The 22,774-nt window shown below is 40.2% G+C and overlaps 1 protein-coding gene across 3 annotated transcripts in view; it reads right to left on the bottom strand.

Annotated features, from left to right (window-relative positions):
* The window catches only part of LOC133551467 (C2 domain-containing protein 2), a 58,945-nt gene that overhangs the window by 28,922 nt on the left and 7,249 nt on the right, over window positions 1–22,774 (bottom strand). For 2 of the 3 annotated variants that reach the window (XM_061898187.1, XM_061898185.1), the window contains exons 2-3: window positions 19,653–19,748; window positions 5,610–5,726 (exon numbers count right to left, since the gene is read on the bottom strand). In XM_061898187.1, coding sequence (XP_061754171.1) covers window positions 5,610–5,726; window positions 19,653–19,748 — 213 coding nt within the window. The remainder of the gene's footprint in view (window positions 1–5,609; window positions 5,727–19,652; window positions 19,749–22,774) is intronic. The other variant, XM_061898186.1, reaches the window with a different exon arrangement.

Below are 22,774 nucleotides of genomic sequence, written 5' to 3'. Positions count from 1 at the left end.
CCATAGTGGTGAGAGTCCAGTCCAAAGTGGATCCTACACAGTAGAGAGAGTCCCGTCCATAGTGGAGCCAACAGGAAACCATCCCAACTTATTGTATAAGGTCAGCTGTCATTATGATGCTGACTGCTAGGATGTTCATATAGTTCCACTTAGATGAATGACTCAAAATTCCCAAGATGTGTCCTTCTTGCCATTTTTGGGTCTAATTTGGCTGTCACAGTTTATCAACATGTTGGATTACGTACTCAGCCTTCTTCAATCCAGGTGAGAGGCATGATTTATGATCTACAATAAACCTCCAGCGTGCAATGAAGCAAGAAAGCAGCAGACCCCTTGATGATGTAAACATCGGCACACAATATAGTGATCACGGCACCGCTATAAACAGTTTGTCAGCTTTTGGGCTTGTGATAACAATATTACTAATAGAGGTTTTTTGTTTTTTTACACTTCCCACAGTGCGTTGCTGTTATCCATATTAAAGGGTGGGAAATATATTCCAATAAAATAAATTATTGGCTAATTGTCGCCGATAATTTATCCAGTCATATTCGTAATGCCGACAATGTGTGCCATTGTCAACTGCCACAATTGAGATGGGGGAGATATTACCAGCTTTTATCACATTCCTAAGCGTATTTCTGGACAAATGGAAGCGGCTGAAAAGAAGAGTTAACGGCAAAGGCGAGCATGGATTGCTACAATCAACCGAGATGTAACGTGCTGACGACTTTGTGTTTGTTATGATCATTTCAGGTAAAACATATTGTAAGTAAAATTAAATCTAAAATAAGTAACAGCCGAACTTTGCATTAACTTGTTGTGATTGGTTGAATAACTTTGAAAGTAGGTGCATTGATAATAATTGTAGTCATTTCTCTGATAGCCACCACATAAAAGTCACAGTGTGCTGAGATGACCTTAGATTGGTTATCCATTATTATTCAAGGTGTCAAACTTGGGTTGGATAATTTTTAAGAGTCCATTATTCTAGCGCGGCTTGATGTCCACTGAGTTTATAAAGATAAACATAAACATCATGAACCCATCCACAAACAAACCCGTTACAGCTATCTTGACTCTCATGATTTAGAAAGTCTAAGTGCAAAATAGGCTTGGTTGAACAATTAAGTAATTCACAAAGTATGGGTATGAAACATCGAGGGAGATGTCGTGCATGGTCTCTGCTCAACTTGTACGGATCTTTGCATCTATTAACGTCTGTTTTCTCCTTATAACAACAAAGAGACTTCTTATTTAATGACTCACAGAATTTCTGAAATCGTACCACAGCCGGTGCAATGTTATTTTCCACTGAATAGTTTGGAAATATTGCGCGTAGCCTTAACGTGGATAATGACACTCGCCCTTCAAAATTGATTCTGCTAGTGCACTTCCGGGAAAAGTATGAACCCCTCTATACTTTGTTAATATTAAACTCACAAAATGTAAATGGAGTATTGTTGGCGGTTTTTGGATGGTTATTTATTGGGTTTCATAGGCGTAATAGGGGACCTCCCATTGGCTCCACTGCAAGCTGACATTTTATTCTGTTTATTTAGAAGTAAGAATGCAAAAAAAATCCATCCGTCATGTCTTTCATAATGAGTGTGTACAATAAGCAAAATTCCCAAAAAAAGTGCAGTTCCCCTTTAATGCTTAATATATAAAGGACAATCTCATTGACAGGCTAAATAAAATTCCCATCACAATCGTTTTAAAATTACACAAATGTTTAACACATTAGATCTTAACGGAAAAAAATGTGACATTAAAACAAAATACATTTGTATTTATGGAAAAATATTCCCCAAACTCTGAAGCCAAATATTGACTACTAACTTTGTAATACAAGGCCTATCTACTGTTTTGTAATGTGCACTGACTGCAAAAGCCTGTTGGTCAAATCTCAAACTCAAATTTTAAAACAAATAATGTAGTCAATGTTACGTGGAACCATTACATGATTGACAGGGGAGAGCAGAACATACAGTATATCACCTGGAAGGCAAAGTGTTACCTTCTGTACGTCAAAATATATATATATTTTTTTTAAAAGACCTTGAGAGGGGCAAGCGGAAATGGATAAATACATTTTTGATAACTATTTTTTTCAACATTTTATTTTTTACAACTTGGGCCGTAGTAAATAAATTAATGTATGGGAAAAACTGGCCTTTGTTCTTTTTTTGTTGTGTAAGACTGCAAAATAATCCACTATGAGAACAAAGAAAGTTGCAGGTGCCTGCATTTCAATAAGTCGGTGAGAAATCCTATTAATTTCAAGAAAGAACTAAGTATGAAAATTGCACTCTGTTTTCCACCCTGTCCTCTTATCGCAATTTTCGCCAACAAGATGTTAAATGTTCATTTTTACATTCCATTTTTATTTCACATTTTTCCGGCATCTCACAGATTCCAAATATGTGTGTGTTTGTTAATTCAGTGTTCCCTTGATTATTGCGAGGGGTTGTGTTCCAGTGAATTTTCAGCGAAATTGGGGCACTATCTATTTTATGATTTTTTAAAATGAATATTATATGCATTTGAAGTTTTTATAAGCACTTATAAACACTTCCTATGTTTTAAAAACACTCCATACACTCTAAAAACCAACATGAATTTAACATAAAAACCTACTCTAATCTCAATGTACTCAACAATGGTACCATACTTTTAAATCAGCGAGGGACTGGCTGCAGTAAGTGAACTGCTAAGTGGGAAGGGGACACTATATATGGATGACAACTCATGTTTAATGGTGAGGCACTGATTATCAATTGAAAGGGCTGGTCTTTGTCTCACAAAGTTAAAATGTGAACAGCATGATGAAGGCAACTAGAGGACTTTTATTGATTCGTCAGTGATCACACACCTTTGTCAATGTGGGCTTTTAACTTTGTTATTTTTCAAGCTTTTGAAGTTATATTTCAGTATTTCTACTCGGGGAGAGCAAAGAGGAATGGGGCTCTAAAACAAGTTGTACTAGAAAATGAAGGTCACCTGTGTTGACATGAAAGAACAGGAGAGAAGTGAACTAGAACATATGAGCCTGTCCCAGCATGCCAAGGTTTGTATGTGGGACTACTAAACTGCCCCAGTACCAGTAATGCCAGACAAATCCACATCATAGACACCAATGAGGACTAATACTGTTGTTGGATCCAAAGAACAAAAGTCTGCATGGCCTGCCAGATTAGCTATTTTAAAAAGTGTGTTTAACTACTAAACTGAAACAAGGTTGACAGTAATATAAAATGGATTATAAAACAGTTAACAGTTCACGTCACCTGACTGGCGCCTCTGTTGTGTATTGCATAACAGGTTATACAAAGGTGTCAGGTGAGCTCATAAGCAAAGACATCACATTGTATGAGAGTTGAAAGGCTATTGTGTATTCTATTGTATGCTGTCAGCGTGTTTTTCACACTTCAAGACTATAGTTGTGTGCCAGTCAAACATAACAAATGTTCTCGTGGATGAACAGCTTTCCAGACTGGGCTGAAACAGTGAGCGTAAACACTGAAGCCACCCTTGTGCACCTACAAACAAGCAGCCGTTGACTCTGTAATCCTCACTTCAACTCTCTAGGCACTCACTCAGGTTGTATTTATGGTGCAATGACCTAAGAGAGCACACGGGTGTGACAAGCACCTAATTGGTTTAAAAATAATCTTAATACAAGTGGGTTAGCCTGCATAGAAGATCTCAAACTGGGCCTAAATACAGGATAAAAGCTTAGTGCGGCTAAAACGAGACTAACCTCCTTGCTGATTGGAATGAGGTGTATAATTTTTCACTTTTGCACAGTTACTGTATATAGATTATTTTTATGCTATTTTTAGGAACTGATTCATTATCAATGTTATCTTTGCATGAAATGACTGCTTGTCAGAAAGATGTGTAATAGCGGAAACAGCCCAACCAGTATATGAATCAGTAGGGATGGGCACATTTAACATATACACCACAGTGTATATGTTTATTTTACTTTTTATTCATAGCTGTATGTAGAAGTGGCTGGTTGTATCCGCTGCTTTAATGTCTATAATGTTACTAGTCTTCTTTGATGTTTGATGTTTCCCTCTAACACACATGTGAGAGGGATGTGTACTATGGCTATGAGTTGTTGTTGTTTTTTCCCTTGGCCTCAGTCTGAACCCCCTCTCCAGGGCCCAGGCTTAGACTGATTTTTTAATTTAATATTATTTTAATATTCAATTTTTTTCTCTCATTACCCCCCACTTGTTTACCTGAATCTCACCTTTTTTGTAAGGGGCGCTGAAAGCCGGCAGACCCGTCAGCGATCCTGTTCTGTCTCCCTGTAACGTTTGTCTGATCTTGAATGGGATTGTGCTGAACATTTTAATTTTCCTGAAGGAACTCTCCCGAAGGAATAAATAAAGTACTATCTAATTTAATCTAATTTCACATTTAAATCGCTGTTGTGCGGTACCCGAGAATCGATACTCGTATTCAAATTGTACCAATTTTCAGTACTTTTGAGTGTTCATGTGGTAATCATTTTAATTTGTTGACCAATATATCTTTATGTGACATTTAACAGTGATCTTATAATAACTGTGTTGTCTAGTTATAATTTGTTTTCTTGCAAATCTGACTCTCAATTGCAAGAACGCGTTCATTTTACTTTGTCCTATGTGTGTTGTCGTAGTCAGGAAGTGGTCTTTGCCATTAAGTTGAATGTGCTAGTCTAGTCTTTTGTTGTGTACTACAGTGTGTTTGTAATGTAAGGATTGTACTTATTACACACCAGCTGTTTGATTATAACGTGCATCTTAGTTGTAGTTTTAAAAAACAAATTTGGAGATGTTGAAATCGGCATGTGACATGCATATGGCATATACAATGTATCCAATGAGCATTGAGCCTTAATTTAGAGCTCTATCAGTCATGCTCTGTGTGTTAGCATGGAAAGTTACAATACTGCCTAGAGGCAGTCTCGTAGGAGTCCGCAGCCTATTTGCCTGACAAGTGCTCGAGTTTGCAACCGGATGTGATGTCACATGCAACAAAGGTATTGAAATATTGTACCGTTTGATATTCATTTTACAGTCGTATTTGAAATAAATAAAAAAAGTCCCTAACACGTGGAATGATGCATGGGCAAACTGATGACTATTTGGGTGTACGATAACAGAGTTGGTAGGCAAAAACTGGGTCAAAAGTCTGTCAAAAAAATATTCATACAAAAAGTAGGGCGTACAAAAACAAAGACCCAATCAGATCTGGTCATTACATGTGTAAATCTATTCAATCTGAAGCTAAAATAAAAATGTACTACTACTTTGTGATTGTAACTCAATCCATCAGTCTTGCAAAAGAAGTGGGACAGTTTTAGAGGAAATATTAGTGACTGTTAATACATTCAGATTTATAAAATGCTATAAGTCTGACATTTGGTCTTTTGCCACAAAAAGACAGTCCAACCATTTGATCTCAAGCCCCTGAAAGGCAGTGACCCAATCATGTGCAGCATGTCTCTTTTAATAACATCTATTATGGCTTACCTCTAAATCCGCGTACTAAATGGTTCAATTCAGTTTTATTGTGTTTGCTACAAATGTGATGAAATCTATTGCATTTACCTGCAAGTCCAGTGGTGATATGCAGACCGTATATTTGGAAGAATCAGCAGAAGATGTGGCCGGGAAGGCGTGGAGAGTAAACTGCAGCTTGTCACTGACCACACTGCAGCAAGCAGCCTTTTGGGAGAACACAGCAAGCCATTATAAGGATGTACATCTAATGATTAAGGGCTATATAAATAAACTTTGATTATTTATGTGTGCGAGTGTTTTTTTTTTTTTTACCTCACTGAAGGTTGTACCATTTTACCATATGTATCAACATACAGTATGAAATAAGTTGGTTGCAAATTATTGTTCTTGAGTCAAGTCGACACAATTCTATTAACATTTGGTTTATAAATTACAATAAAACCTTTTTAAAACAAGTTACAGATCTCTTGCCTCCTAACATACAACTTGTACAAACATCTGTGGCCTAAAATTTTTTTTAAAAAAAAGCTATCTTTGAAATTTGATCTATAAAACTAACGGAATCTCAATCTAATAAATAAATAAAAATAAAGTAACCCCTTCACTAAACTAACACAATATAGAAGATATACAAATAATGTACAACACTAAAAAAAGGAAAATCACACATTAATAAATATAAACATCAATAATTGTTTAGTGCTTTTAATCCAATACTTTGATTATTAAAAAAATAATAATAGCAAAACATAGTAACACAATTTTTTTTTATAGATTCTTAAAAAGTATGAATCGATTTAGAATCAGAATATGTAAAAATAGCAATTTGGATGACAAAACATTTCTTGGAACACCCCTACAAATTAAAATACCTCACAAAAGCCAAGACACCTCACATTTTACTTTTCTTGAACACCAATGTCCCCTCAAAATTAAGTAAAACATGTTTAAACCTAATGGAGCTTGGACCATGGCCTGAAACCCAGAAGTGCCCAGATGTGCCTCTAGGTTACAAGATTGCAACCAACCTATACAGTAGCATCGCTAACCTAACAATGAACTTCTCCCAGTAGCTTCACCTACTCATCTGATGACTTCATGCAATTTTTTATCTAGAAAATTGAACTCAGTAGAAAGGAGATTAAAGAAAACGCGTCCCAGCTCCAACTGGGTTCAACAAACCCCATTTCCATATGGAAATTGTGTTAGATGTAAATAAAAACAGAATACAATGATTTGCGAATCATTTTCAACCCATATTTAGTTGAATATGCTACAAAGACAACATATTTGATGTTCAAACTGATAAACATGTTTTTTTGCAAATAATCATTAACTTTAGAATTTGATGCCAGCAACACGTGACAAAGAATTTGGGAAAGGTGGCAATAAATACTGATAAAGTTGAGGAATGCTCATCAAACTCTTATTTGGAACATCCCACAGGTGTGCAGGCTAATTGGGAACAGGTGGGTGCCATGATTGGGTATAAAAACAGCTTCCCAAAAAATGCTCAGTCTTTCACAAGAAAGGATGGGGCGAGATACACCACTTTGTCCACAACTGCGTGAGCAAATAGTCAAACAGTTTAAGAACAACGTTTCTCAAAGTGCAATTGCAAGAAATTTAGGGATTTCAACATCTACGGTCCATAATATCAAAAGGTTCAGAGAACCTGGAAAAATCACTCCACGTAAGCGGCATGGCCGGAAACCAACTGACCGTGACCTTCGATCCCTCAGACAGAACTGTTTCAAAAACCGACATTAATCTCTTAAGGGTATCACCACATGGGCTCAGGAACACTTCAGAAGACCACTGTCAGTAAACACAGTTGGTTGATACATCTGAAAGTGCAAGTTAAAGCTCTACTATGCAAAGCAAAAGCCATTTATCAACAACATCCAGAAACGCCGCCGGCTTCTCTGGGCCCGAGATCATCTAAGATGGACTGATGCAAAGTGGAAAAGTGGACTGACGAGTCCAAAGTTAAAATTTTTTTGGGAAATATTCGATATCGTGTAATCTGGACCAAAAGGGAAGCGAACCATCCAGACTGTTATCGACGCAAAGTTCAAAAGCCAGCATCTGTGATGGTATGGGGGTGCATTAGTGCCCAAGGCATGGGTAACTTATACATCTGTGAAGGCACCATTAATGCTGAAAGGTACATACAGGGCTGAGGCTATGTCTGATGAAGTGGCAGTAAGCCAGCCAATGATGTGTCATGTGCAGCTCACGTGACCACGCAGTCTCATTTGCTTAGAAACATTGGGAAAATGGTGGAAAACAGTACCGATAGTTTCGGCGCAGAAACATCTGGAGGTTAATGCTGCATTGGAGAAAAGTGTATGACCTAAGTCATCAAAAGTGTGGGAACACTTCACTTTAAACACTGCAAAAAAGACAAGTTTCCTGCAAAATGTGCAGCATGGACCTCGAGTGGCACGGAAGTACTATATCGCTTCGGGATCACCTGAACAGGAAGCATGTTTTATCCATGCATGAAGAGAACTCACGGTACGTAACTTTTTCAGTCCATAGTACGAGTACATTAATCTGTTGGGTCCGTCTTTGAGTGGTTTTAATATTTTGTTAACGAGGAGATTTTTTTCAGGAAGCGCAGCAGCAACTGTTGTGTATAAACTTTCAGAGTGTTAGGAACGTTTTGGACATCTTCATTTTCTGTGTTGTTATGTGCGACAACAGGCATTCATACATTCAGCTATTTTGTGAGTAACGTTAACTTTATGTCTTTGTTGCAACGCGAGGCTGATAATGTGTCTCCGGCACATTTGACTCCGTTTTGAGAGAGAAAACGCACGGTTACCAATTTGGAAATAAACGTAACGGACAGAAATATCTCAGGTTGGTTTCATAATGGATCAAAGTAGCTGTACCCGATAAAACTATATAAATATATTTAGATTTGAGTGACGCTTCAGTATAACTAAACGTTATGAAGGTGCTGGAATATTTCATGCTATTATTCAGAGGCAGCCTAAAATGAATAATTTATAATTCAAAACAGAAATGTGAACAATATCTGATCCAGTTCTGATCTGATGAGTTACATTTCTGTGTTATTATTTGTGTATGCTGCATCCCCAATGTCCATTTATTTAATTTAGCTGTTTTGTTTAATGTGGTGGTGTATTTTTCTTTTACGTCAGAAATTATTAATAAAATCAACTGGGTATGTATTGAGTTACATGTAAATGATGCTACTATGTAAGTTCATTATATGGTTTCTCTCATTTCAGAAAGAAACAAGCGAGCATTAGCGACTTGGTACAAAGGAAGGTGTGCACACCACAGCAAGCGGCTGCATCGACTGATGCTATCCTGAATATGTTGGTAACTGACAGGAGACTGCTATCAATGGTGGAGGATGAAGGTTTTAGACCAATGATTCATGTCCTCAACCCTGGTTACACTCTTCCCTCGAGGATCCATTTTACCAAATTGATGGAGAGGAAGTACGAGCAGACATTCCATGCAGTGTATCCATCCATCCATCCATTATCTTCCGCTTATCCGAGGTCGGGTCGCGGGGGCAGCAGCCTAAGCAGGGAAGCCCAGACTTCCCTCTCCCCAGCCACTTTGTCTAGCTCTTCCCGGGGGATCCCGAGGCGTTCCCAGGCCAACTGGGAGACATAGTCTTCCCAACGTGTCCTGGGTCTTCCCCGTGGCCTCCTACCGGTTGGATGTGTCCTAAACACCTCCATAGGGAGGCGTTTGGGTGGCATCCTGACCAGATGCCCGAGCCACCTCATTTGGCTCCTCTCGATGTGGAGGAGCAGTGGCTTTATTCCTCCCGGAGGGCAGAGCTTCTCACCCTATCTCTAAGGGAGAGCCCCGCCACTCGGTAGAGGAAACTCATTTCGGCCGCTTGTACCCGTGATCTTATCCTTTCGGTCATGACCCAAAGCTCATGACCATAGGTGAGGATGGGAACGTTGACCAAACGGTAAATTGAGAGCTTTGCCTTCCGACTCAGCTCCTTCTTCACCACAACGGATCGATACAACGTCCGCATTACTGAAGACGCCGCACCGATCCGCCTGTCGATCTCACGATCCACTCTTCCCCCACTCGTGAAAAAGACTCCTAGGTACTTGAACTCCTCCACTTGGGTCAGGGTTTCCTCCCCAACCCGGAGATGGCACTAAACCCTTTTCCGGGCGAGAACCATGGACTCGGACTTGGAGGTGCTGATTCTCATTCCGGTCGCTTCACACTCAGCTGCGAACCGATCCAGTGAGAGCTATAGATCCCGGCCAGATGAAGCCATCAGGACCACATCATCTGCAAAAAGCAGAGACCTAATCCCGCGGCCACCAAACCGGAACCCCTCAACGCCTTGACTGCGCCTAAAAATTCTGTCCATAACAGTTATGAACAAAATCTGTGACAAAGAACAGTCTTGGCGGAGTCCGACCCTCACTGGAAACGAGTCCGACTTACTGCCAGCAATACGGACCAAGCTCTGACACTGATCATACAGGGAGTGGACCGCCACAATAAGACAGTCCGGTACCCCATACTCTCTGAGCACTCCCCACAGGACTTCCAGAGGGACACGGTCGAATGCCTTCTCCGAGTCCACAGAGCACATGTAGACTGGTTGGGCAAACTCCCATGCACCCTCAAGAACCCTGCCGAGAGTATAGCGCTGGTCCACAGTTCCACGACCAGGACGAAAACCACACTGTTCCTCCTGAATCCGAGGTTCTTGAGGAACAGTCTCCTCTCCAGTACACCCGAATAAACCTTACCGGGAAGGCTGAGGAGTGTGATCCCACGATAGTTAGAACACACCCTCCGGTACCCCTTCTTAAAGGGAGGGACCACCACCCCGGTCTGCCAATCCAGAGGTACCGCGCCCGAAGTCCACGCGATGCTGCAGAGTCTTGTCAACTAAGACAGCCCCACAGCATCCAGAGCCTTAAGGAACTCCGGGCGGATCTCATCTACCCCCGGGGCCTTGCCGCCGAGGAGCTTTTTAACTACCTCAGCAACCTCAGCCCCAGAAATAGGAGAGCCCACCACAGATTCCCCAGGCACCGCTTCCTCAAAGGAAGACGTGTTGGTGGGATTGAGGAGGTCTTCGAAGTATTCCCTTCACCGATCCACAACACCCGCAGTCGAAGTCAGCAGAACACCATCCGCACCATACTCTGTGTTGATAGTGCACTGCTCCCCCTTCCTGAGGCGGCGTATGGTGGTCCAGAATCGCTTCGAAGCCGTCCGGAAGTCGTTTTCCATGGCTTCCCCGAACTCTTCCCATGTCCGAGTTTTTGCCTCCGCGACCGCTAAAGCTGCACACCGCTTGGCCCGTCGGTACCCGTCCACTGCCTCCGGAGTCCTATGAGCAAAAAGAACCCGATAGGACTCCTTATTGAGCTTAACGGCATCCCTCACTGCTGGTGCCCACCAACGGGTTCTGGGATTACCGCCACGACAGGCACCAACAACCTTGCGGCCACAGCTCCAATCAGCCGCCTCGACAGTAGAGGTTCCGAACATGGTCCACTCGGACTCAATGTCCAGCACCTCCCTCGTGACATGTTCAAAGTTCTTCCGGAGGTGGGAATTGAAACTCTCTCTGACAGGAGACTCTGCCAGACGTTCCCAGCAGACCCCTTACAATGCGCTTGGGCCTGCCAGGTCTGTTCGGCATCCTCCCCCGCCATCGCAGCCAACTCAACCCCAGGTGGTGATCGGTAGAAAGCTCCGCCCCTCTCTTCACCCGAGTGTCCAAAATATGAGGCCACAAATCCAATGACACAACTACAAAGTCGATCATGGAACTGTGGCCTAGGGTGTCCTGGTGCCAAGTGCACATATGGACACCCTTATGTTTGAACATGGTGTTTGTTATGGACAATCCGTGACGAGCACAAAAGTCCAATAACAAAACACCAATAACGCGTTGAAGTCCCCCAGTAGGACAAGGGAATCACCCGGGGGAGCACTTTCCAGTACTCCCTCGAGTGTACCCAAAAAGGGTGGGTACTCTGAACTGCTGTTTAGTGCGTAAGCACAAACAACAGTCAAGACCTGTTCCCCCACCCGAAGGCGGAGGGAAGCTACCCTCTCGTCCACTGGGTTAAACTCCAACGTGCAGTCTTTGAGCCGGGGGGCAACGAGAATTGCCACCCCAGCCCGTCGCCTCCCACTGCCGGAAACGCCAGAGTGGAAGAGAGTCCTGTCCCTCTCGAGAGAACTGGTTCCAGAGCCCTTGCTGTGCGTCGAGGTGAGTCCGACTATATCCAGCCGGAACTTCTCTACCTCGCGCACTAGCTCAGGCTCCTTTCCCCCCAGTGAGGTGACGTTCCACGTCCCAAGAGCTAGCTTCTGTAGCCGACGATCGGACAGCCGAGTGCCCTGCCCTCGGCTGCCGCCCAGCTCAAAATGCACCCGACCTCTATGGCCCCTCCTATGAGTGGTGAGCCCATTGGAGAGATGACCCACGTTGCCTCTTCGGGCTGTGCCCGGCCGGGCCCCATGGGGACAGGCCCGGCCACCAGGCACTCGCCATCGTGCCCCAACTCCAGGCCTGGCTCCAGAGCGGGGCCCCGGTGACCCACGTCCGGGCAAGGGAAATCTGAGTCCATTTTGTTATAATTCCATAGAAGTCTTTGAGCTGCTCTTTGTCTGATCACTCACCTAGGACCTGTTTGTCTTGGGAGACCCTACCAGGGGGCATTAAAGCCCCCAGACAACATAGCTCCTAGGATCATTGGGACATGCAAACTCCTCTACCACGGTAAGGTAGCAGCTCAGAGAGTAGCCATGCAGTGTAGACTGACATAAAGCCACATAGAGCAAAATTGCTCTCACTATTGATGTGCTGACAAGTGTAGCCACGGAAGCCTACCTTGGCAATACATGCCATTACATTGGAGACGAATGGAACATGAAGTCAATCTGCCTTACGACCATGCCATTAGAGGAAATACATTTACCATCCAACAATGCAGAATGGTTGGAATAGGTAACAGCCAGGTTTGAAATTCCCCTAATCAAAATTATTGCTATTGTGCAGGACAATGGTGCACTTTATAAAAAAAAAAAACATTTTTGTAGCACTTGCTTTATTTTATTTGGCAAGTCGAAAGGACATGGTGCCAGTATGCTGTTTTTTAAATAAAGTATTGGAAAGGATAGAACTGTAGTTTGTCTCTTTTATCCAATTATTAATCGAAGTAATAATCAACAGAATAATCAATTATCAAATTAATCGTTAGTTGCAGCCCTAATAGATATTGCTCTCTCTCTTTTTGAAGAAATAACATTAGAGGAACTTCTGTGACTTGTAAATGCCCTCCAAAATAGTTTCTCTCGTTTTGAGGAAATAATATTAGAAGAATTGTTACAACGTGTAAATGGAATAAAACAAACATGTTTACTTGACCCACTTCCTAGGAAACAAGGAGCTCTTTGTATTATTAGGTCCATCAGTGCTAAATATTATAAACTTATCACTTTCCTATGGCACTGTTCCCCTAGCATTCAAAAATGCGGTTAGTCATCCCCTCCTTAAAAGACCTAACCTCGATCCTGACCTCATGATAAACTACCGACCGGTGTCTCACCTTTCCTTTATTTAAAAAATCCTCGAAATTTTTTTTGCAGAGCAGCTAAATGAACACTTAACGTCTAACAATCTCTGTGAAACCTTTCAATCCGGTTTCAGGGCAAATCACTCTACGGAGACAGCCCTCGCAAAAATGACCAATGATCTATTGATAACGATGGATTCTGATGAGTCATCTATATGGCTGCTCCTCGATCTTAGCGCTGCTTTCGATACCGTCGATCATAATATTTCATTAGAGCGTATCAAAACACGAATTGGTATGTCAGACTTTGCCCTGTCTTGGTTTAACTCTTATCTTACTGACAGGATGCAGTGCGTCTCCCATAACAATGTGACCTCGGACTATGTTAACGTGTTCAGTTCCCCAGGGTTCGGTCCTTGGCCCTGCACTCTTCAGCATCTACATGCTGCCGCTAGGTGACATCATACGCAAATACGGTGTTAGCTTTCCCTGTTATGCTGATGACACCCAACTCTACATGCCCCTAAAGCTGACCAACAGGCCGGACTGTAGTCAGCTGGAGGCGTGTCTTAATGAAATTAAACAATGGATGTCCGCTAACTTTTTGCAACTCAACGCCAAAAAAACAGAAATGCTGATTATTGGTCCTGCTAGACACCGACCTCTATTTAATAATACAACTTTAACATTTGACAAGCAAACAATTAAACAAGGCGACTCGGTAAAGAATCTGGGTATTATCTTCGACCCAACTCTTTCCTTTGAGTCAAACATCAAAAGCGTTACTAAAACGGCCTTCTTTCATCTTTGTAATATCCCTAAAACTCGCTCCATTTTGTCCACTAACGACGCTGGGATCATTATCCATGCGTTTGTTACGTCTCGCCTCGATTACTGTAACGTATTATTTTCAGGTCTCCCCATGTCTAGCATTAAAAGATTACAGTTGGTACAAAATGCGGCTGCTAGTCTTTTGACAAGAACAAGAAAGTTTGATCATATTACGCCTATACTGGCTCACCTGCACTGGCTTCCTGTGCACTTAAGATGTGACTTTAAGGTTTTACTACTTACGTATAAAATACTATACGGTCTAGCTCCAGCCTATCTTGCCGATTTTATTGTACCATATGTCCCGGCAAGAAATCTGCGTTCAAAGGACTCCAGTTTATTAGTGATTCCAGGAGGCCAAAAAAAGTCTGCGGGCTATAGAGCGTTTTCAGTTTGGGCTCCAGTACTCTGAAATGCCCTCCCGGTAACAGTTCGAGTTGCTACCTCAGTAGAAGCATTTAAGTCTCACCTTAAAACTCATTTGTATACTCTAGACTCCCTTTTTAGACCAGTTGATCTGCCGTTTCTTTTCTTTTTCTCCTCTATCCCACTGGAGGGGGTCCGGTCCGGTGGCCATGGATGAGGTGCTGGCTGTCCTGAGTCGGGACCCAGGATGGACCGCTCATACAGAACCGGGACCCAGGATAGACCGCTTGCCTGTGTATCGGTTGGGGACATTCCTGCGCTGCTGATCCGCCTCCGCTTGGGATGGGGTCCTGCTGGCTCCACTGTGGACGAGACTCTCTCTGCTGTGTTGGATCCACTTTGGACTAGACTCTCACGGTTGTGTTGGATCCACTATGGATTGAACTTTCACAGTATCATGTTGGACCCGCTCGACATCCATTGCTTTCGGTTCCCCTAGAGGGGGGTTGCCCACATATGCGGTCCTCTCCAAGGTTTCTCATAGTCATCATTGTCACCGACGTCCCACTGGGTGTGAGTTTTCCTTGCCCTTATGTTGGCTCTATCGAGGATGTCGTTGTGGTTTGTGCAGCCCTTTGAGACATTGGTGATTTAGGGCTATATAAATAATCATTGATTGACTTACTTCCTGTGAAACTTATCAAGGAGTTGTTTGTAATATTAAGACAATCAGTGCTAAATATTATTAACTTAGCACTTTCCTCTGGCACTGTTTCCCTAGGATTTTAATGAGGCAGTCAAAAAGTGGCTTGAAGATAGGTCTTTACAGCAAAATCTATGCAAAACTTTGACCAAAGAACATGTTATGAAATATTTTCTATTTTTAAAAGACTTCATTTTGGTAAACATAATATGATGCCTTTAACAAGAGTGTTTTTAAGTCAACATTTTTAAAAGATATAAGCATCTCAAAGATTTTAGCCAGAAACACTAACATGTCAACTCCTCAAAAAAGATGTCGTCTTTTATGGATCAGTTTCTCCAACGCAGACATTGTTTCTTTTGTGTTTGTCGACTTTCAGTGTAAGCATAAGTGGGGCTAAAGAGTGCATAAAGAGTGATCGTTGACACTTTAGTGTCAGAACATCACATGCCAATCTGTATATAAAAGCGCAAAAATCTTGCTCTAGTTTGATCCACTTTATGTTAGAAACAAAATGCAAATGAATGGGTTGAAAACCTTTTGTTTATTTTTTCTACTTAAACAATCTAATTTTAGGCACATATGCGCTCAAAATGCTCGCACTGCACTGTTTTCTCCTCCACTTTCATTTTGAGGTTGTCCCAGGTGCTCAAAAAGGTTTAGGTGTGGAGACATTCTTGATCAGTCCATCACCTTTGCCCTTACTTTCTTTAGCAAGGCAGTGCTGGACTTACAGGTGGGTTTGGGGTTCTTATGTTGTAATACCCGGTTTTCAAAGAGAGGTAATTATTCTTTGCTTTTTAATACACGTTAGCTTTCACAATTCCCTGAATGAGTTGTAGTTCCCAAGTGCCGGCAGCACTAATGCTAACCAAGAACATGACATTCCCAGCACCACGCTTAGCTGTAGGCAAGACATACTTGCATATATCGCTTGACACAATCTGAAGCAAATAGGATAGCAAATAGATTAAAAATAAAACCTTTGCAGCAATGCTGGCAGCACTCATACACTTCAAACGCAATCTCAAAAATGGTGTTTTCCGATTTGATGAGTAATCCTAACTCCTTAGGTAAAAAAAAAAAAGGTGTCTTCAGGTCTTAAGTGAATGTCAAAGTTGACCAACTTTTCTGCTTATTGCCCCCAACTGTCTACTGTGTGAGGCAAGATTTATAATTTATCACCAATTCAATCTATTACCAACTCAGTTGTGATGCAGTAGCTCAGTATGTCAATAGCTGCGTAACCACTCAGTGATCAGTGTTACTCAAAGTTGTTCTTCTACGTTAGCTTGTAGAATGACAATGTCGCCAATACTTGGTTATTATGCAAGTCGCAACATGGAAATAGAGTATTGTCTGCGTTTTTTGGATGTTTTTAGAGGGATTTATAGGCAAAATAGTGCTTTATTGTTAACCATCTTGTACAAGCCATATTTAACGATTTAGATACACAGAAAAAGAGAAAGACGGGTTCTTCTCTCACATCGGGGTTGTGAATGATTCCAAATACCAGAAAAAAGTGCCAGTCTCCTTTAAAACACAACCTCAGCAGGATTCTGGCCGCACTCATACACCAGAAAACGTGCAGTTTACTAATATACTAAACTGCTAAATGATGTATATATATATATATGTATATATATATATATATATATATATATATATATATATATATATTCCAGATATCAAATATGTCAACAAACTAAAGAAATGTATCTAGAATAGAGTAAATCAGATTCTACATTTCTCCTACTTGAGTTTTTCTTCTGCGTGCCTCTAAGCTTCTTTAATAAAGACAGCAAATAGGTCCAATAAGTGTGTATTTATTTCATGGAATGGGTGTGATGGTTGAGATTGTGGTGATCACAAAGAATTTGAGTGTTTTTTTCACACTAAACTCTCTCTGTGTGGCCTGTGACGCAGCATTTAGTTTACTGTACATCAGGGGTGCCCAGTAGATCCACCGCAAGCTACGGGTCGATTGGGGAGGGTGTGTCACTTGATCACAAGGCATTACAAAAAAAGTACACCTAAAAATCAGTGAAGATCAATCTTCACTACGACGTCACTTTCATCACTTGGTTGAAATTCACAGCACCAAAGGATCTTGTGCAATGATGATAGTTTGAAAAAAAAAAAAAACTAAACACGCTAGAAGCACTTTTTATTTCAACAGACTCTCTTTCCCTACTGGCAGTCAAAAGTGTGAATACCGACCGCACAGTTCCTGTTTTCACAATTAAAGAGCTGCTCCATCTTGCGTGTATTAATAAAATAAAAAGCTTCGAAAAAACTAGCGAGCAACAGCGTTTACTCCAATGTATTTCTTGTAAAAGGTATAAAAAAAATAAAAAAAATTTTAAAAGAGTATTGAAGCGGGACAGATAAAGCTAAAAACAACTTTCATGTGGTGTTGGATAGAGAGAAGGACTTTTTCCTCGCTCCACAATGTAAATTTTAAGTTGCGGAACTTATAAGCAACTACTATGAATCCTGTCTGATTCCAAACAATGCAAGTAATCAGAATAAGAGAATGTACCAATTTATATTCTTGTCTCCATGAAAGAAAGGAATCTATATGTGTGGAACAGGTTTGTAATTCTGTTAAACACATTTAACATGTGAACAAAAACATATATTTTATTTATATAAATCAGGCATATTTGGGCAGTGCATGACTGCAAGCTAATGGATGCTAACATGCTATTTAAGCTGGATGTATGTACATATTGCATCATTATGCCTTGTTTGTAGGTATAGCTGACCTCATTTCATTTATATTTGCATGTCTATTGACACATTATCTGTGCGTAATATTGGCCTGATAGTTGTTTGTGTACCATGTTGTTCCAGACCACAGCAGACATTACCCAGCTGGCCAATGATTGTAATAAGTCCATTTGAAGAAGACAGCCTGCTGTTTCCTTTAACATGGACACACACATCTATACATTTGGCCATTCTAAACCAGTAATTTCCAGGAGTTATCTCCCTGTCTGAAAAGCCTTTGTTTTACTAATGTTATCCAATGTTTTAAAAATGTGTAAAATTAATATTACATTTAAAAATGTCTGTAAATGAAACTATGAGTCAGCCTGCAACATGTTTCTTTCAGCACGGCGTGCTGCCAAGGGGACTGTTGCAAACAAAACAAATACCGGTGCAAGCAGATATTCTCAAACATGAACAACATTAAATACAAATACCACACCCGCATCACAGATAAAAGCTTGCAGTCTATTACAGCTAATATAGAACTTACATCATGTGTTACCTTCATTATAAAACTTACATGAGGCTTTTAATTTTTTGCAGATCCTGGAAGATTTGTTTTTTGTATGATTGGTCCAATGTGGCTCTTTAAACTAACACATTAACCCCTCTAAAAAGGTGGAATATTCCACAAGTCACATGGTCCACAGAAAGTTGCATCATTCACATAATCTGCAGGCCATGAAAAACAAAAGTACGTACACTCTAGGGATGTAGCGATACGAAAATTTCATATGAAGGTTACTGTGACCAAAATGATCACAGTATTGTGACGCCGAAATTGTTTGAGCAGGTTTAATCTAAAAATAAAAATGATTTAATAATGTAAATAATAACACAGTGTTTGTGTGGAATCGAAATGGTTTATAGCTCTCATTTTGCAATGGTGGCAGTTTGAAATATTCTGATTTAGTTATTTCTTGTGACAAAATTTGTTAATAAATATGGGAGAATTAGAGGTTGATAAATGTCCAATAATGGAATGGGTCAACCATCTAGGTTCTGCTATATAAAGAAAAACAATGACGATGAGAAGATTAGTGTTAGTCCACAATGGGAATTTAAATCAATTTACCTCATGGGATTAATCAAATATATGTAACAATGGGGAATTAGAGCAGTGCAATATGCAATAAACATTATTTAAATTTGAGCGACAATAGAGCTTTTAATACTATCGTTATATCATGATAATGGATGGGACAAGCGGTAGAAAATGGATGAAGGGCTGGATGGATGGATGTTGACACCTTGTAGTTTTCCCGCTAATTTGACAGGGACAAAAAAACGAATGTGTCCTCAACATACTCTTCAATGCAATGTAGTGTCATTGCTAGTGGCTAACATCCTTCCACAGTGTAAAGCCACTTCAAAGTCAGCAATCCTAGCCTCCACGACAACAAATAAAATACATGTCTTAAAAGTGTCATTATCACTGGTGGACGAGAAAATGCTAAACATGCTACACAACACACACTAACTGCTATCTAGCCATATTGAATCTATACACACATTTGCAGTGTCGCCCAAAACCAATGTAAAGTATCCAAACAACAGATGAATATGTGTTTAGAACATTTTAATTTAAGTGTAGATAGAAATATGTTACAACAAAAAGTAACCAGATATTAACAGTAAATTAGCAAGTAGATTAATAATAGTTTTGAATAAATAATACAACTGGAATTTACGCAATATGTTACGACATATGTCAGAAGCAATTTTAGGAGCCTTTTTGATATGGTTTTATTATCATTTATATCCTAAATATTTTTTGTGATGGATATTCCCATTGCAAGAGGCTGCAATATAAATCGCAGTATACATTTTAGGACATATCGCCCATCCCAATCTATAATTAATGCAGTTGACAGAAAACAGGTGTACCTTATGTTGCGCAGACTTCTTACAGTGGAACACTTGTTGGACGACAAACTCTGATGCTTCAAGATCATCTTCATCGAAGGTCAGAAGAAATGGACTCTGATTAAGAGAATGAAAACCAACATTTAAATTAGCACCTAGAATTGACTACAATACTTGAATCAGAATTGTTCAATCTTTATATAAACAACATTTTTAAAGTTACAAAGGACTAAAAGTTAGTATTGTTTGCAGATAACACAACTGAGTTTTTGTTAAGGAGAGAACACAAAAAAATAACACAAATAACAGAAAAAATGAACAAATTAAAAAGATGTTTTTTCAAACTCTTCTAAAATAATGATATTTCGTAAAAGTAGGAGGGAAATTAAAACAAATACAAATAGACGGAGTACACATTGAAAGGGTTAAAGAAAACGCATTTTTGGGTGTAATAATGTATGATCTAATAAACTGGAAACCTCATGTAAAAAATATACAGCATGAAGTAGCAAGAAACACGTCAATAATGAATAAAGCAAAATATGCACCCCCCGCAGCCCCAAAGGGAATAAGCAGTAGAAATGGATGGATGTTCTGGACCAAAGATCACTTCATATTCTCTACTGCTCGCTAGTGTTAGCATAGTTGAGTTACTGTGTAGAAATATGTTGAAACAACAATAAATGTCCTCCTCCTTCACTAACCGTGTTACAAAAAAGATCAATTCGATAGTACATAATTTTAGATATACAGAACATACAAATTCTTTATTTAATGAATCACAAATATTGACATTCAACTTCTTTTGCAAACAGCTAAAATTATGCTCTACACCAGGGGTCGGGAACCTTTTTGGCCTAGAGAGCCATGAAAGCCAAATATTTTAAAATGTATTTCCTTGGTAGCCATACAATATTTTTTAACACTGAATACAACTAAATGCGCGCATTTTTAAGTAAGACCAACATTTTTAGAGTATAATAAGTCTCTTATTCTTTTTAATAACATTGTTATTATGAAGTAACCCATCCATCCATTTCCTACCGCTTGTCCCGTTCGGGGTCGCTGGAGCCTATCTCAGCTGCATTCGGGCGGCAGGCGAGGTACACCCTGGACAAGTCGCCACCTCATTGCAGGGCCAACACAGATAGACAGACAACATTCACACACTAGGGCCAATTTTAGTGTTGCCAATCAACCTATCCCCAGGTGCATGTCTTTGGCGGTGGGAGGACACCGGAGTACTCAGAGGGAACCCACACAGTCACGGGAAGAACATGCAAACTCCACACAGAAAGATCCCGAGCCCGGGATTGAACCCAGGACAACTCAAGAGCTTTGTATTGTGAGGCACATGCACTAACCCCTCTTCCACCGTGCTGCCCTGTAGCGAAACAATAAATAAAATACTTCTTACCATTAATACGACTTTTTCAATAGGTGCGGTAGAAACGGATGGATGGATTGAAATGCATGAGAATGTTTTAAATTTTGAACGTTATTTTTAACAATGTGATTTCCAATGTCAACTAAGATGTATCTGAGAGCCTGATGAAGTCATCAAAGGAGCCACAGGTTCCCTACCCCTGCCCTACCCAAACTATAACCTGCTACTCAAGAATATCCAACAATTCTTCTCAACAAAAGAGGAGAAACATAACCCTAGAGGAAAATCTAATTTAAAACATTTGTATGCTCGTACAACACGTAAACTCTTTAGCATATCCGTGTGTGGAATTACATTATGGAATGGATTAACCAATGAAATCAAACAAAGCACCAATATGATTCCGTTGAAGAGATTGTTCAAACTACAAGTGTTCACAAAGTACAAAGAATAAAAATTATGATGAATATCTTGAACCTTTTTTTAAATTTATTTTAGATAATGATCATTTATGAATTTAATATTTGTTTACTTACTATGGTATTTTATTTGCCTGTCTTTAATAATACCTATTTTTATTGACACAGCTCTATCGGTATAATTTTAACTTACTATGACCTATCTGTGGTGGCCCTGCGATGAGGTGGCCATTTGTCCAGGGTGTACCCGCCTTCCGCTTGAATGCAGCTGCGATAGGCTCCAGCACCACCCACGACCCCAAAAGGGTCAAGCCGGAGAAAACGAATGGACGGGTGATGCAATCGTGATACAAACACTGATTTGGCGTTGACCGATTGTCGTCATCTAGTGGCGTCTTAATGCAATCAATCAATGGATATACAGCCACTTTTCACATCTTAACGATAAGAAAACAGAGATGTTAGTTATTGGCCTTGTCAGACAGAGACACTTGTTTATGATACTATTTTGAAATTAGACAATAAAACAATTGTACAAAGTGACTGTAAAAAATCTCAGAATTATTTTTGATCCCACTTTCTACTAAAACAGCATTCTCTTATCTCTGTAATATCACAAAAATGTGTCCCATTTTGTCTACTAGTGATGCTGAGATCATTATACAAACCCTGTTTCCATGTGAGTTGGGAAATTGTGTTAGATGTAAATGTAAACGGAAAACAATGATTTGCAAATCATTTTCAACCCATATTCAATTGAATTTGCTACAAAGACAACATATTTGATGTTCAAACTGATAAACATTTTTTTTTTCAAATAATCATTCACTTTACAATTTGATGCCAGCAACACGAGGAAAAGAAGTTGGGAATTGTGGCAATAAATACTGATAACGTTGAGGAATGCTCATCAAACACTTATTTGGAACATCCCTCAGGTGTGCAGGCTAATTGGGAACAGGTGGGTGCCATGATTGGGTATAAAAACCGCTTCCCAAAAATACTCAGTCTTATACAAGAAAGGATGGGGCGAGGTACACCCCTTTGTCCACAACTGCGTGAGCAAATAGTCAAACTGTTTAAGAACATTGTTTCTCAAAGTGTAATTGCAAGAAATGTAGGGATTTCAACATCCACGGTCCATAATTTCATCATAAGGTTAAGAGAATCTGGAGAAATAACTGCACGTAAGCGACATAGCCGGAAACCAACATTGAATGACCGTGACCTTCGATCCCTCAGATGGCACTGTATCAAAAACCGACATCAATCTCTAAAGCAGGGGTGCCCATTACGTCGATCGCGATCGACTGGTCGATCTCGGAGGGTGTGTCAGT

The sequence above is a fragment of the Nerophis ophidion genome, linkage group LG04 (genome assembly GCF_033978795.1).
Source record: "Nerophis ophidion isolate RoL-2023_Sa linkage group LG04, RoL_Noph_v1.0, whole genome shotgun sequence".
Taxonomy (NCBI): domain Eukaryota; kingdom Metazoa; phylum Chordata; class Actinopteri; order Syngnathiformes; family Syngnathidae; genus Nerophis; species Nerophis ophidion.
Note: the sequence above shows the minus strand (reverse complement) of the source record. Positions and strands in the feature narration are given on the sequence as shown.